The following is a 17,662-nucleotide window of genomic DNA, read 5'->3' as shown; positions in this document are numbered from 1 at the left end:
TGCAAATGGCACCGGCGCAGACTGCCACTATTTGTTTGGCAGCGCAGTTTGTGGAGCAATTTGCCCTTTGCGGGTGCTTTGTGAATTAGACGCTCTCTTTTTGTCTCATTTGCACCGGTTTAGCGGCCGCAAAAGCCGCGCAATCCTTTTGTGGATTTGGCCCTAAGTTTGTTCTCTCACCGAGGTTTTCAGCCAGCTTCCTGCGGCTAACCACCTCAGCTTCTTGCCGGAGCTGCAGTGCATGCTGGGCAATCTCCTCGCTCGCAACGTTTGATGTCATGATGAAAATGGCATCTTTACACTCGATGGTCTTTCCTTTACCGTCTGTGAGACGACCCTGAGGGTAGAGAGACCCGAAAGAAATACAAGTTCAGTAAGCTGATTTGTATGTTCAACAATTTTATAAACTGATAATTGCACACGCGCACACGCACACGCACACGCACACACACCTCATCAAACAGCTGCAACATGATGGTAAGAACATCAGGGTGAGCCTTATCCACTTCATCAAACAGGACGACAGCGTTGGGACACGCCTTCAACAGCTTGGTCAGCTGACCTCCCTCCTCATGTCCTACGTAACCCGGCGGAGACCCGATGAACTTCGCCACCTGAGAGACGAGAAGATGACGCAGGACAGGTCAAAAATAATACGACATGACGCCACACTGCAGATCGGTTTTGTTGGATCACAATAAAAGTGGCTTTCCACTCCATGCACTTTGGACAGCTTTTCTGATGCAATCTAAACCCAACAACCTCCAAGTTTCCAAAACATTAACATCCCATCCACGCTGGGATTATCTAGCTGTGCTGGAGTGTCACGTTTAATTAAAAAAGTTGTCTTCCCCTGTGAGATTATTAGGTGATTGCATATCTCTCCCCCCTTATGATGTCTGCTTTTCACAACTACAAACACCACAGTGTTTCCCTGGATCTGAGAGTCTAGAGTGGCATTAAATCCTAACTTTTGTTTGCTACCAACTACAGAAATCCCCAAGATATCACAATGAATATGTGATTTGAGTTATAATGACTAGACGTGGTTCTCAAGCACTGCAATATAACTGAATCTGAATCACTGATTAAATGTATTCATCACCAAACCTTCATAAGGAGAAAACGGCCAAAAACACAACATTAGTTTGATTTATGCATTAATTATGAATACGTTAACAGAACCAATTCGCGGCGTGACTACCACACATCTGCAGGAGACAAATGCAACTGTAAGCTGCTCTTATTTGCAATGAATGAACTTATTTGAACAACACACTGTTGTGCTTGACTGAGACCGTACCAAAAATGTAAAGATAGTGACTTCATATGTAAATTATCCATCCATAGATCAAAAAAAGATGACTTTACCTCGTGTTTTTCCTGGAACTCGGACATGTCCATACGGATGAAACCCTGCAATTATATGATGGGTTTAGCTTGACTTAACAATAAAACACTGGTGTTTGTACTGTATATGTATGCAAGATGCTGCGTCAGATACCTTTTTGACGTCCTTGTGCATGTATCGGGCCACTTGTTTGGCCAACTCTGTCTTTCCTGTGGCAAAAGCAGAAAACATCATCAACAACAAGCATATGACACGAACAATCACTTCCTCAATTTAAATATATATATATATATATATATATATATATATATATATATATATATATATATATATATATACATATATATATATTAAATACAAAACAATCACAGCCTTTACAAAGTACATCAGCATGCAGAGATTTTTAGGAAAACAAGTTTACTCATTTCAGACAGGAAAAACCGCCTCCCCTTTGCCAAGCGCTGGCCTAAATCCCAGCGCCTCGTCCTACAAAGCCTTCAATCATCTCCAGCTCTCCATACACACATTATGTTTGTCAGTAAAATATTCTGCATATAAATGCTCATATATGATATTGATGTCTTGTGTTTGGTATGCATATGGGTCTGATGACTGTGTGTGTGTGTGCGCTTGTGTCTTGTTGCCGTGTTTAATATTGATGTCTCATGGCCACCGTTTGTCGCTGAAGGGAACAGAGGATATGAACAGCGCCTCTCGCTCATCTATCTCTTTGCCCTGTCATTTCACCATCTCTCTTTTTTAGCCATTTATCTGGCCCTTAATATCACTCACATTCTTGCCTCTGCCTTCACACCAACACGCACCTTCACATTTCCTCATCTTACTGCCGGTTAAAGAAATCCAAGTTCTTCTCTAAATGATCACATTCAGGTTTTGTCTCATCTGCAGGGAGGGGAGTAAGTAAACCTGTTCTTTTTCCTTGTAATTAATAAAACAAACTCAATTTCTCTATTTCTCCAACACAAATATATCCGCTGTCACATATTTTGCTTTGCAATCCTAGTCCATCAAAACTGCAGGCTGATGCTGGGTTTTATTTATTCTTTTAAATCACAACAATAGTGTGCGAGGAAGATGTCCCAGTGCTTTAATGTGCAATCAGCTGTTTCCCAGTCAGCAGGTGTACGCACAGAGGTCAGCAGCTTCCAGCACCCAGAGTACCACAGGATGGGGTTGTATGGTGTCAATGCTAATCAATTAAAAAAAAAAAAGAAAAAAAAAAGAAAGAAAAGTGCTGAAAACCATTTTGCAGATTGGTTTAGAACCCCCCATATGCATCTCCTTTAATTTCACTTGTAGAATAAAATATGCTTTAATACACTGCAGGACAACTGAGTATATGTTTATATTTCTGAAAATGATGTGCTTGGTATGTATAACTAAATCAATGTTAACTCAGTAGCCACAACCATCTGTGTTCCCGATTGTTAAGTCTGTGCTTGCAGATTGTGGCACACTTTGTGATTCAAAAAGCTCTCGGCTGAATCTCTTTCCCAGATGGAGGTTAATTCTATTAACCACTAAAGGAAGTTGTGCGAGGAAAAAAGAAAAAAGAAAAACAGAGCCCACGTGGGCCTTGGTGGTCAGGCTACATTTCCTGACATTACAAGTTGTACTAGAGTTTGATAAGTGGTCAATGAAAAGATTTGACTGTAATTATTTCCTGCATGCAATAGCTAAACACCACAAACTGAAAAGTGATGCTTTGTTGCTTTGACACCAGGATTTTTGAGCTATTCCTTACCGTTTTAAATTGTTCAGGTTGAACTTGTCTGAGTAATGTCAATTAGCAATAAACACAAAATACTTTCTTAAATGTCAGTAATTTGAAGGATTTGAATAAAAAAAGAAGCAAAACCAGCTGTTGCCTTTAAAGGAAAAAGTGCATCATTGCAGTTGGAGTTCGCTCAAAGACTAAAGAAATGATGTGCAGAACTCGTTACTGAGCTTGGCTTGAGGCCATTACCATCTTAGGCTTATTGGAGCCAGAAATGACCATAAGTAGAAGGAGTGGAGAGGTGATTCTCCAAAGCTGATAGGAGAAAAGTATATATCATTGAGATTTCATTATTTTCACAACAACCATAAGCACATTGAGCAGAAGGACTGAATCTATCTAAAAACACTGTAATTCGATTTTTTACTTTATTTTTGAGTTTCCTGGAGCCATGTTTAGCCATGCTGGCTCCATGTTTTGGAGCCAGCGTCACACAAATACTTTTCTTGCTTTAAACTTTTTCCTTTAGTATGGATCAACACAGCCAACCAGCATGTCCCACATATTGATCTGGTTTAGGTTTTTAAATTGGATGCAGTTCCTGACACAACCCTCCCTATTTATCCAGGCTTGGGAAGTGTACCATGAGTAATTGGAGAATTGGGGGTAATGTGGGGTGCAATGTCTTGTCCAGCGACACTGTGGCACCTAATAGGACTGGACACTGATTGTGCAGCCTTTCGGTTGGAAGAAAACCAACTTTGTATGCATATTTAGGTGTTTGGAGTGATTACTAACTCAAAAACTGGCAACACAACCCTGTACTTTTAGTGGGGCCACAGAAGCCCTAAAATATGTCGTCTAGTTGGCCATTCAAATTTGTAGGGGACTATAACATCACACTTCTACATTAGAGAAGAGTTACCCAGCCTCCTCAACACACCGAGCTACATTTCTTGTACTTTGAAACTGGGAAACACAAAACTGTAACACCAGAATTTCAAAAGAGGTGCAACCTGAAGAAAGTAGGCGTGGAGTGCCAGCTCACTCTCAAACCAGATGCTAGAAACAAAGACGTAGAGCCATGGCGAAAATAGTTTTTGTACCTTGATTCACCAAAATGTCACAAAAAGGTCAGACGTGGTGACAATGTTCTTTTTTTTTTTTTTTAATTAAACCAGGGACACTGCCATCTGATTGGCATTTATCCTTTAGATCCTTTGTTTCCATGTTTCCTATTTAATATCTGTGTAAACAGCCATGTGACGTATTCTAGTAGTGGAGACATTTTCAGTGTCAGTTTGTAGTCATCTCTACTCTGTTTCTTTGAAATGATTATTGACAAACTTCAGAAACATATTCAAGCGTTCTGTTTATATTGGCTGGAGCCTAAATCCAGCTGAATTAAGGAGTGTGAAACAGTGAAATGAGTTACCGATTCCTGATGAGCCGAGGAAGAGAAATACAAGAGGATGCTCTTCATCATACCAGCCATTCTCCTTCCTCCTGATGGCTGGAGAGGACCGAGACAGGGAGGGAAAGACAGAGCATCCATTACATCAGTCATTTACATTTGTTGACTTTGCTTTATTCTAAGTTCCACTGAAGTAATCTGAGTGAGTGACAGCGAACCTTGAAACTGAGATGAAATAGGGAAAAGGAGGGATGAGAAAAGGGTCAGATACGTTTGGTGGAGAAAAGAGGAAGAGGAGAGAAAGCAGAGCAGAACAGCGAGATGAGAGACCTCCAGAAAGCTACCCACGATCCCTCTCCTCCCCCTCAGTCAGTGGGGCCATTAGCCAGCAGTAATTGTGTTAGCCTCTCTGGCGCGGCCATGGCGTAATCAGTTTAGCATAGATCGCAGCCTCACACACAGACACACACTACTGCTTAAAGAGGAGTGCCTCCCCTACTCTGCCATCACCCCAGCAACCACACTCACACAAATACACAAAGACAAGATGATGATGTGGCCCGGAGCGGAGTGAAGAGGGGCAGCGGTTTCAGTCCTCAAACTAAGACACCTGCACAAACTCATCCAAATGGCAACCTGTTGAGAGACTGCAGCCAAAACTATTGGTGCAGATGAACAGGCCTTTACCAGGCTAGTTGGTGGAATCGTGCATCAGTGCTTCGTTGTGTTGCCTTCTGAAGAAAAAAAAACAACAAAAAACGGTCTGGCTTATATCTTCGGGGCAACTCGGGCTCAACTGTGTGGACTATTTTGTGTGTTTGTTTGCTTCCACCAACTCTCAAAAGGTTTACATTTTAGATTAAAGAGATACTTGATTGCAGATTTATTGTACGCATGTTGGCCCTCCAAAGTTGGAAAGCTCCAAACTGGTTACAGAAGTATCTTTATTGTGTCATCCATGTATATTGGCTTTACAGCATACATACATATATACAGTATATATTAGGGATGGGCGGTATGGACTAAAAAATGTATCACGATAATTTCTGGCATTTATCCCGATAACGATAAAAATAACGATAAAAAAATACCAATTCAACTCCACCTTTTGTAACTATAAATCTATCACCCCATTCAGTCTTTGGAGCCAAAACACTGCTCTAAAATAATACTAAATGCTACTAAACTACACCAATTAAATTGAATTAATAAAAAACAATTAAATTAGTACACCTGTACTGCAAAGAATGACTCCTCTTTCTTTCTTTCAGGCTCATTTATTTCCTTCCTTCCTTCCTTCCTTCCTTCCTTCCTTCCTTCCTTCCTTCCTTCCTTCCTTCCTTCCTTCCTTCCTTCCTTCCTTCCTTCCTTCCTTCCTTCCTTCCTTCCTTCCTTCCTTCCTTCCTTCCTTCCTTCCTTCCTTCCTTCCTTCCTTCCTTCCTTCCTTCCTCCCTCCCTCCCTCCCTCCCTCCCTCCCTCCCTCCCTCCCTCCCTCCCTCCCTCCCTCCCTCCCTCCCTCCCTTCCTTCCTTCCTTCCTTCCTTCCTTCCTTCCTTCCTTCCTTCCTTCCTTCCTTCCTTCCTTCCTTCCTTCCTTCCTTCCTTCCTTCCTTCCTTCCTTCCTTCCTTCCTTCCTTCCCTCCCTCCTTCCTTCCCTCCTTCCTTCCTTCCTTCCTTCACGTTCTGCGTGGATTTAACACAGAATCATAAATCAGCTTTACACAAAAACGTCATAAACGGGAATTTATCGTTTTTACCGCGAGATGACAAATTCTTACCGTGGGGAATTGTTTATCGTGAACGGTAAAATATCAACCATTCCTAGTATATATATGTATATGTATATTTATATATATACATATGGTTGCTTATGGTTTAGATAAGGGTAAGAGGTAAGTGTACATTGTAAAGCTCTTTGAAGGCCTGTCTAATGTTACTTTTAAGCATGTTTCAGGATATTTTTTTTAATTCAAAGTTTCTTCCACCTAAGCAGCAAAACTTGAGCTAAAATACTAAACAACAAGCATGACATATGTGCTCTACGACATAAGTGTTAACTTAGCTACTAACAGCTGATAAATCAAAGGGAACATGTTTAGCAGGAGAAGAGGAGTAAAGGCAGAAGACACGGAAGCAGAGTGAGGAACAAAGATAAGGAGAGGAAAGGGGAGTAAAGATGGAGAGGGAGATAAAGAGGGGGAAGAGAGAGGAGTGATGGAGATAAGGAGACAGCGAATGAGGTAGAAAAACAAACGAGCGTGTCAGAGATGGACCTGGAGATGAATAGTGACAAGAGGGGCTCCAAAGCTCCGTCTCCTTTATCAATGGCTGCGTGAATGACAGCGTAACCTTCGGTGTTTCTGTGCACGTTTTAGCTGATGGAGACTGACTTTGACAGAAGGGCACACTGACATTTCTGAGAGGACCCTGACAAGAAGGAAAGGAAAGGGACGGAAAACAAATGAAAGCTTGCTCCCTCTTATGTGCATTCACACACACACACACACACACACACACGCGCAAACACGACAGTGTGTACTGGGCAGGTCTGGTTGGCTCTAACACGATTAGAGAGGGATGATTCTCTTCAATAACTCTTAGCCCTGAGAGCTAAACCTGGATCAATCTAACCTCCATCCTGTGTGTGTGTGTGTGTGTGTGTGTGTGTGTGTGTGTGTGTGTGTGTGTGCATGTGGGTTTTCTGTATTTGTGCTGTGTGTGTCTTGCTGCAGGCCAGCTGTTTGTCTTGAGGAGTTATGGTGGAAACAGCCAATTTAAAGACATGACAACACACCTAACATTTTTTTATTTGTTTTCTCAACGTTTGTTAACAGTTCATTCATTTGATTTTTGCAACTTATTTTTGCTATTTGCAGAAGAATTAAATGCTTGAATGATGGAACAATAACTTAATAAATAACAAAATTGTCAACATAAGAGTTTGCTAGCAACTTAAAGAAACTATCATCCATTAAGTAATTTAAAATGTCAGTTCTTTCAAATTTCTTGCTCAAACCTGAAGCTTTTTGGTTTAATTTATGTAAATGAAATCACTGTCAACCACAAAGCCAACGACTTTCAACCAAATATATATATAGATTGAATGTATATATAAATAAATACATAATGTTTTGAGTAAAATACAGAAACATATGAAGCAAAGAACATGAAGGATTGCTTAGCATGGATAAACATCACAAACAGGTAATGTCTTAGTGATGATAATTCTGTGTGATCAACGTGATCCATGATCCAGTCCTGTGTAGTAGTGGCTGTTTATCCCAACATCCCGTTCTCATTTGTTGGCTCCTTATCTGTAAAAACACCCCCCCGCCCTCCCTTCTCGTCTTCCTGATGCATCTTTTCATCTCCAGATTTCCTCTTTCGCGTCAGTCTTTGCCAGAGCTAGACTGATTTGTCCTTGGGTCACTTTTGTGGGAAGCTTAAAAAAAGAAAAATACTGCTTGTGTGTGTGTGTGTGTGTGTGTGTGTGTGTGTGTGTTTGTGTGTGTGTGTGTGTGTGTACTATATTCACAGTAAAACTTCTCAGGGATCAATAAGTTGTTCGTTTATCTCCATGGTGATGTCTTATACTGCTCTCAGAACAATTTGATACAACATGCACTTGTTGCCTTTTAAAAAAGGCTGCCAGTCTCATGATTATCTCCTTCTAGGACTTCCTGCTTTGCCTCCCATCACTGATACATTTAACCACTAACTGTCTTTTGTCTTTAGAGAGAGCTCTGAAGTTACGTACAAAGGTCTTGAGTGGTTATAAACCCTCATCCACGCACTATAGATTGTAATATCTCTGTCTAGGGTTGGGGGCGAGCAATTATTCTCACAAATCTAAACGAAAAATGTCCAGCATCATAAAAACAACACATAACCTCTCTGTCAGCTGCAAAACCATTTCCGAACACTAAGTCTCTCATCTGCAGATCAATACAGCACATGGCCTCCATGGATGCTCGCTGTAATATCAGCTCTTTACTGTCCTGTGTGTTATTGTGCTCTAACTCATCCAGCGTCCTCTTTTCTACACCCTCTACGTGCTCCGTCTTCCTGTCAATATTATGAGCTGCTGGTCATACTGGTCACTGTATTTCTTTTTAAATGTTTTTAATTTGTATTTCATCACATCTATGCATCTCTCCACTTATGTTTAAATCATTTTGCCTGACTCAGAGGAGGCTGCAAGACGGAGGAACGATGGCACAAGTACGAGCAGGAAAGGACAGAAGGGTGAAGGAGAGATATGGTGAGATGGAGATTAAAGTGGCATAGAGAGATGGAAGAGAAACGGGGAAGAGAAAGCCAGAATGGAAAAAAGGAGACAGAGAGAGGGGGGAAGAAAGATGGAGAGAAAAGGGGAGGAGGGGCATGAGGTCTGTAGTATGTCTCCTCTCTCTGTAATCGTGTTAACTGGCGACTCCGAACCTTGCCTCTTCAGCTGTCACACACAAAAACACACACACATGCACACAGCACCTGTGTATGCCTGACAGACAGCTCATTCATCACAATTAACCAATTACAGCCTCCGCCAGTCTGTCTGAACCCGCCTACTGCTGCAGGGAAAAGGAGCAAAACAGGAGGAAGGACAGAGAGAGTGCAAAACAGAAATAAACTTAAAAAAAGAAGAGAACTCAGAAGAACAAATGGGGGGGGGGGGGGCGTAGATTGATGTGCTCTTGTAATTTTTAGTATAGTCATTGTGTGTGCATCCACTAGGATGAATATAGAAGGGTGTATGTGAGGTATGTGTACCTGAAGCCACAGTATTGATGGCCCCCTCCTGTCCGATGATGTGCTCCTTCAGCCTCCTCTCCAGGGGGAACCTCCTCCGTTCCTCGGCCTCCCGCCGAGCCTGCAGCTCCTTAAACTAAGAGGTGGTAAAGGACATTAGCACACAAGAATCAGAGAGGACGGTCAATGAATCTGCAAAAAGACGATGAGACTTTAGGGAACACAGAGAGAAAAGGGGTTAAAAAAAAAAAGGAAAACAAAAAAGTTTCAAATGAAAATATTGAAGACTCTCTTAGTCGTGTTTCTTCTTCATTTGTCCTTTTACCCGCTTCTGCTCTCACACATGAATCAACTTTTCTTCTCATCCCACAATAAAGCAGAAAGAGTATGAATTTATGTATTTCTAATGTACAGCGGGGGAAATAAGTATCGAACACGTCAACATTTCTCTCAAAAAACAAATTTCTAATCGAGCTATTGACATGACATTTTCACCAGATGTTGGCATCAACCCAAGTAATGCAAACATACAAAGAAATCCAAACATTTATGTCCATAAATTGAGTTATGTGTAATAAAGTGAAATGGCACAGGGAATAAGTATTGAACACATGAAGAAAAGGAGGGGTAAAAAGGTGTGGAAAGCCAAGAAAACAGCTGGAGTTTTTCAGTATTTAGAAAGTTAACCTGTCCCCTATTAGTGCAAAGTAATACTGTATCAGCTGGTTTAGTCCTTAATGATGCCTTTTAAAAAGGTTTCTCACCAATAAGGTGTTAGACAAGAAGCATTGCATGATGGGTAGAAGAAAAGAGCTGTCCAAAGACCTACGCAACCTTATTGTTGCAAAACACACTGAAGGCATTGGTTACAGGCGCATTTCTAAACTTCTGAAGGTTCCAGTGAGTACCATTGGGGCCATCATCCGGAGGTGGAAAGAACACGGCATCACCATAAACCAGCCATGGCCAGGTGCTCCTCGCAACATTTCAGACAGAGGAGTCAAAACAATCATCAGAAAGGTTCTCCAACAGCCCAGGACCACTCGTGGAGAGCTTCAGAAAGACCTGGAATCAGCAGGTACCGTTGTTTCAAAGAAAACAATAAGTAATGCACTCAACCGCCATGGTCTCCATGCACGCACACCACGCAAGACTCAATTTTTGAAGAAGCATGTTGAAGCTCGTTTGGAGTTTGCGACACAACATCTGGATAAACCCATGACATTCTGGGAGAACATACTCTGGTCAGATGAGACCAAAATTGAACTCTTCAGATGTCATAAGACACAACATGTTTGGAGGAAAAATGGCACCGCACATCACCCCAAAACACCGTACCAACAGTCCAGTTTGGAGGTGGAGCATCATGCTGGGGCTGTTTTTCAGCATGTGGTACTGGTAGACTTCATATCATTGAAGGAATAATGACTGGAGAAAAGTATCGAGACATTCTTGATCAGAATTTGCTGTCATCTGCCAGGCTGCTGAAGATGAAAAGAGGGTGGATCTTTCAGCAAGACAACGATCCCAAGCACACAGCCAAGGTAACACTGAACTGGTTGAAGAAAAAGAAAATAAAGCTGCTAGAATGGCCCAGTCAATCACCAGACTTGAATCCAATTGAAAATCTTTGGAAAGAACTGAAGATCCGGGTTCACAGAAGAGACCCCCGGAACCTTGAAGATTTGAAGGCAGTTTGTGTGGAAACCTGAGCAATGTATTCGACTGGTTTCTCCTTACAGGAGGCGTCTTGAGGCTGTAATCACCAACAAAGGTTGAATCCAATTGAAAATCTTTGGAAAGAACTGAAGATCCGGGTTCACAGAAGAGACCCCCGGAACCTTGAAGATTTGAAGGCAGTTTGTGTGGAAACCTGAGCAATGTATTCGACTGGTTTCTCCTTACAGGAGGCGTCTTGAGGCTGTAATCACCAACAAAGGTTTTTGCACTAAGTATTAAACAAATTTCAGTAAGCGTGTTCAATACTTATTCCCTGGGCCATTTCACTTTATTACATTAACTTAATTTATGGACATAAATGTTTGGATTTCTTTGTATGTGTGCATTACTTGGGTTGATGCCGACATCTGGTGAAAATGTCATGTCAATAGCTCGATTAGAAATGTGTTTTTTGAGAGAAATGTTGACGTGTTCAATACTTATTTCCCCCGCTGTATATGGTCCAAATGTTGATGACTCCTCGTTTTTTCACTCTTTTTTCACTTCACTCTCTGGTCACCTAGACAACACAGTCATCATCGGAGGAGACCTCAACATGGTATTGGACTCTGGAGTGGACAGGCTCAGTAATGCAGGCGGTCACAGGAGTTGGCAGTCCGCAAGTATTGTTAAGCAATACATGAATGATCTGGGTATTTGCGATACATGGCGTTCTCTCCACCCAACTCTCAGGGATTATACTTTTTTCTCAGCTGTTCATCACTCATATTCCAGGTTAGATTATTTTTCAGTCAGTAGCTCTCTGATGAGAGATATTTCAGAATCCCAAATCCACCCAATTATTATTAGCGATCACGCACCAGTTTCTTTCACTCTGGGGAAGAGGGGGAGCGTATCATCCTCTAAAAATTGGAGATTTAATACATCATTGCTTAAGGACCCAGACTTTATACATTTTTTCAAAAAAGAATGGGACATATTTTTGCAAAATAACGATCAGCCGGAAATATCAGCGAGTGTTCTATGGGAAGCAGGAAAAGCAGTAATGCGAGGTAAAATAATTTCCTTTTCTTCAAATAAGAAAAAGAAAGATAACTTAAAAACAAAGGAATTAGAATGCAAATTTAAAAAGTTAGAGGAGGCCTTCCGGACCTCTGCAGACGAACATATCCTTAATAGAATAAGGAAAGCTAAAATAGAATGAAATAAAATAATTGACGCAAAAACGCGGTTTCTAGTACAAAGGCTTCGCCTGGAAAACTTTGCACACGCTAACAGATTGGGGAAATATTTAGCCAATCAATTAAATGTAAACAAAGAAAAAAACAACCATAACATCTATCAAGGACCAATCAGGGGAAATTACACATGATCCCTGTTTAATAAATTCAGTTTTTAGAGACTTTTACTGTAAACTACAGTATATTCATCACAAATCAAACCAGCCAACCAATCCATCGATCAGTTTCTTGGAAAAATTATTCTGCCGAAGTTACATCAGGAGCAGGTTATGAATTTAGATTCGCCGCTCTCAATAGGAGAACTCCATGGAGCTCTTCAGCATATGCCTAATAATAAAGCTCCGGGCCCGGATGGCTTTCCAGACGAATTTCTATAAGGAATTCTGGAGCATATTAGCACCAACATTTTATAAAATGATCCTAAATGTTAGGGAGAATAAAAGCTTACCTTAAATAGGAATTCTGCTAATATTATTCTCTTATTAAAACCGGATAATGATCCTGTGCTCCCATCGAGCTACGCCTAGCCACACAGACATATACATACACGCACACACACACATAGACATACACACTGGCTCGTTCACCTGCATGCTTGCTCTGTAGTTTTTGTCGTTAGTTAATCGCGGTAGCTTAGCTCAGATTGTGATTGGATCTCGAGATTTGGGACGGTTGCTGCTCGTGTTTTGGCCGGTTCCGTGTCGGTTTCGTGTCTGTTCTGTTCCCCCCCAAAAAAAAATTTAAAACTGGGTTTGTATGTGTGTATATATGTATGTGTATGCGTAGTAGTAAACTGTAGCAACTTATGCAGGACATTGATGACGCTTAATAATGAACATCAAAAGTATGGCTTAAAAAAAAACCAAAGAAACGAAGAAAATTTGAAAGCATATTTTTATCTTCTTTGTCCACTACTTCTATTCTGTAATTCTCTCTGCCCCTTCAGCGGATAACAGATTCCTGCTCTCCTCATTGTCATCATCCTCTTTCTGCTTCTTGTTTCTCATTCTGTGTCTTTCTCTCGATGCTCTCAACTTTCTCCTCAGTTTCTCTTCCTCCTTCCTTTCTCACGGCTACACCATGACTCATTTATCCTCCCCTCTTTGTCTCCTCAGACTCCAGGTTTTCACCCTGCACTGGAGGCAGGCTGTTTATTCTCTCTCTCCATCTTGCTTAGCTCCAGCCTGCTGTCAAGCCGGTAGATAACTACCGATAACTCGAGATTTATTTAAGAAAGAGCCAGACCCCACTTCCACTACTAGACGCCAGTGAAATACCGAAAGCTGAACAGCGAAGTGTGTCCAACCTTTGCTTAGTCACACTCCTCTGATTCAAGTATCGGCATTGCTCAAACTTTGCCTTTTTCACATCCATACACTAGAAAAAAAAAGATGTATTGTGTAAAGTATTAGGCAAAGCAGAGCTAGATTCAGTGCTTTAGAGAGAGGGTTTAAACTGTCTGCAGTTTTGTTAACAGGAAGGAATTCTGGCTTTTTAAATCACCTGCCCTTCAGTGAATAACAAAGTCTCTTTTAATTGAGTTAATTAGAACTGTCATTGCAAATGATATGCATTTTTAAAGATGGCTGATTTTCCCCCAATTGGCGAACTCCAGGAAAACTCCTAAATTAATAATGTGCGTACTGGCAAGTATTATCTTTGTATCAAAACCCTTTTCAACTTATTTGTGAATTCTTCTCTTTTTTTGCCCAAAAACTACAATGAGTAGAATATGTGTCAAAATGCCCCACTGCTTTTCTTTTTTTTTTTTTCTATGAACGCTTATGAGCAATTCTACAAACTAATAACAGCTATCACTTTCACCATCTCCAGAGAGCAGTTTTGGCGGAGGAGAGGTCACTGATAGATAGAAAAATTACTACTTACCCTGCAAATATAGGAAAGAAAAGTGCCATAGTCTTGTAACATCAGAGTACTCGACTGCCCATGCTTACGCACAGGAAACAGTAATGTGAATGGTGACATCTGCAATTTTGCCAAGAGGTCTCTATATCTTGCACAAAAGTATAATTTATTCAACTCCAGTGCCGAATTTTTTCTTCATAACGTTTAAAAAAAATATATATATATAACTATACCTACAAAAGTAGTAAATTATTTCTATTAGATCTTTCTTTAGGCTGAACAGGTACTATTTCTCGTTCTAGGATGCAGCACTGCTATGCGTTCGTCTGGCAGGATGATCACACAAAAACTACCAATTCAAATCTCATGAAACATCTTTCAGACAAATGCAGCAAAGTTGCATGGCCAGACATTTCACATCATGGCCCGACAACAACTTAAAAGATGCTACGAGATGAATTCAGAACTTTTTTTTAATGTAATGAACTATTCTGAAACACCAAAATCATCTGATCTTAACCGAAATGGGCAGAAGTTTGCTTGTTGAAGACAAAACAAAGACAGCTGCAGTAAGTTAACTTAATTTTGCTGATGTACAAGTACTGCCATTCCTTAGCCGTTCCTCCAGTTTAGAGGTGAATGCCATTATATTATAGCAGAGTTTGCATTTGAATTCCACATCAGTCTTTTGACTGTGATTTTAAAGTTTTGATAAATATCCAGAATGAAAAAACCTGCATCGATGTCAAAATATTTCCAGATTCATTTGTATGTAAAAACCAGTGAGCGAACACGTGTTTTTAACCCCAGTTAACCTCTTCCAGCTTTCACAACTTTAATACTCAATAGCAGCTGTCACTCTGTGACCAGACCAACACAGACCTCCTGAGGAGCACGCGCCTGTGTGCAAGATGGCGAGTAAATGACACAGATGTCTTCTCAGTGAATAGCGCTGGATCACTCAGATCAGACCAAAAAACATTTCTATGTAGAGAAACTACTTTCTTTTTTTTCTTTCTTTTAACTGCTTGCATATTTTCAACGTTTGTGCATCGTACCTTTCCCTCCCACTCCTGCAGCAGGGTGCTCACTTCTCCGTCTTTAGCATAGGCTCGAGGCATGTGTCCCAAACCGTTGGTCTGCAGGGGGTTGGCACCTGTACGGGAGTTTATACACAATAAAACAAAATTATACAATGCTTGAGATCACAAAAAAGTGGCAACACACTTTTTTTATTTTTTCTTTAGTACTACGAAAATATGGACACAGCTCCTCAGCAGGAGGGTCAAAACGTCAATCAAGAAAGATGGGTTTGGGTTGAGAGGTCACATGGGTTCAATGGTCACTGAGGCGTACTGCAATGAAGCAGGAGGACCACGCAATGCCCCTGCAGGGGGTGTCATATCTGCAACGTGTGCCCATAATACACACTTTGACCCCAAAACCCGCACACCAACACCCCGGACTATTATACAGGCTACGCACACTGCAGGTTGCTGCACCTCCACTCAATAGGGGAGGTCAAATGGAGGAAAGTGACAATTTAATGGGGTCAAAGTATGAATGTGAAAGAAACACCATGTCTCAGCATAGATGGAGTGTGCCAGTGTTGGATGGTGATGGGCTTGCCAGTTGTGGTGGTTAGCAGTGCTTTCTGTGCTGACCTCTCAACCCAGAATTAGATGAGGCTTTATGCAAATGGCACCTTCATAAAAGTCTTAGTTTTTTCTTTCAAAACCATTCTCCTGACTGTGAAGCAAACAAAGATAAGAGAAGGCATGTGTATGTAGGCATCATCCACACATACATACGTTTCAGTACACTCTATCCAAGCCCAAAACTTTTATGGTAGCAACAAACTTTACACATTAGTCAAAAAAAGAGGGAAAAATGTATTAAATGTATGAAGTAAAAAAAAAAAAAAGTCCTAGCGATGCTTTGAAGACTATATAGCTCTATATGTAGTGTAACCTAGAAGGGACTGCGATCCCTGGGCACTATAAAAAGACTTCAATATTTCACTGCTGACACCAGCATGTTCTGCCTTATAGCCTCTGGCTGAGTTGGAAATCAGCCCCTTGTTCATTCTTTCACTGCTCCCTTTATAAGGTACATTCAGTGCTCAGTGCTGAGCAGTAATTTGACTTTTTAAACCATCACACTTATTGGTACAATATGATGCATTGCATTTTAAGATTAAAGGTGCATTTTATAAGTAATCTACAAATTAAACAAGTCAGAGTCCATTTATTATCTGTCAACAGTTTTATACTGAATTTACTTTAGCAAAGTTGAACGTGTAAGACATTTGAGGTGTTGTTCATTGAAAAAAATATTTTAAACCCCTCAAGTACTAATCAACAGACAACAACACTTGAAACACTTCACCCGCTGCATCAGGCATGATATTAGAAATTTAACTTAAAACTAAGGCGAAAATATATATTTACCAGAACGAGCTTGATGTTCTCAGTTCATGCAGTAAAAGCTGATTATTGTTATCGGCGCTCATAAAAACATTTTGACACTGTTTGACACTATCTCTCAGAGCGTATTTGGGGTTTTCTGATGAGTCATGCCATTTAAACAAATCTGGCAATGCCTTTTGAAGTCGATAGGATTTTTTGAAGCAGAAGAAAAATGCAGGGAATGTGATACAAGAAATGCATCACAAATGTACAAGTTGTTGATATCTTGGTAGTAAATTGACAGAATTCAGAAGGTGGCACAAAGAATCAGAACAGCCAGCAGAAGTTTCAGGAAAATGGTACATAATCAATACAAACAGGGGTGGCTCCTATTGCTCCAACCACAGACACTAATAATCACTGTGATTATTATCGATAAACCCCTAAATTTCATGACCTGCTTACAGAGCGATCGATCCTGACAACAAAGCACCACTAACTCCACCCCAACCAAAAAAAACATGAGCGAGTAAAGCAATAAAGCACCCCACTACACACACATACACTCTCTCTCTTGACATAATAAATTGTATCATTTAAGGCTTTAATATCAGGCAAACCCTCTGGGCCATAGCACTTTATAACAGGATCAACACCAACGACAGTTACACAAGCAGACACACACCCCAGCTGAACATTGTCCCCCTCTAACACACACACACACACACACACACACACACACTCACCATCCCTTCATTAAGAGTGCTTTAGTTATGCCTATTAGCAGTCCCTCCTCTTCCCCACCCTCTGCTTTACTGCAGCTGGTGGGAGAGAGCCCCTGCTGGTCTTTATATGCGTGTGTGTGTGTGTCCTGTATCTGTTTTGTGTGCATCTGCAAGCATGTGTGTCTCCTCTGGCCTCCCACCACCAACAGAGATGTCCATTTTTCAGTGCCCCTGGCCAGGGGCCTAATGTGCAGCCTGGGGAGAACCAGAGAGCCTCTGCAGGTCGGGCTAGGGACTGTGGGAAGCAGTGAGGCCTGAGGGTGGGCCTGGAGAATGTGATGGATGGACATGCGAGCCAAGGTCCGGTTTAACCCGATGGAGAAAAACCTTTGGCGAAAAGAGTAATGCGGATGCAAACACACAGGGGAAATAACGAGGTAAAGGTTTACAAACACGGGGAGTGTGTACATACATGAAGATGATCCACATTGA

At 41.1% G+C, this 17,662-nt stretch overlaps 1 protein-coding gene across 1 annotated transcript in view; it reads right to left on the bottom strand.

Annotated features, from left to right (window-relative positions):
* clpb (ClpB family mitochondrial disaggregase) overlaps positions 1–17,662 on the bottom strand; it is a 40,217-nt gene that overhangs the window by 4,830 nt on the left and 17,725 nt on the right. Inside the window, exons 6-12 of the mRNA XM_061719214.1 lie at positions 15,096–15,193; positions 9,272–9,386; positions 4,525–4,602; positions 1,505–1,560; positions 1,372–1,416; positions 453–614; positions 181–337 (exon numbers count right to left, since the gene is read on the bottom strand). Coding sequence (XP_061575198.1) covers positions 181–337; positions 453–614; positions 1,372–1,416; positions 1,505–1,560; positions 4,525–4,602; positions 9,272–9,386; positions 15,096–15,193 — 711 coding nt within the window. The remainder of the gene's footprint in view (positions 1–180; positions 338–452; positions 615–1,371; positions 1,417–1,504; positions 1,561–4,524; positions 4,603–9,271; positions 9,387–15,095; positions 15,194–17,662) is intronic.

Source organism: Cololabis saira, chromosome 4 (assembly GCF_033807715.1).
Source record: "Cololabis saira isolate AMF1-May2022 chromosome 4, fColSai1.1, whole genome shotgun sequence".
NCBI lineage: Eukaryota > Metazoa > Chordata > Actinopteri > Beloniformes > Belonidae > Cololabis > Cololabis saira.
The sequence above is the reverse complement of the archived record's forward strand: the minus strand, read 5'-3'. Positions and strand labels throughout refer to the sequence as shown.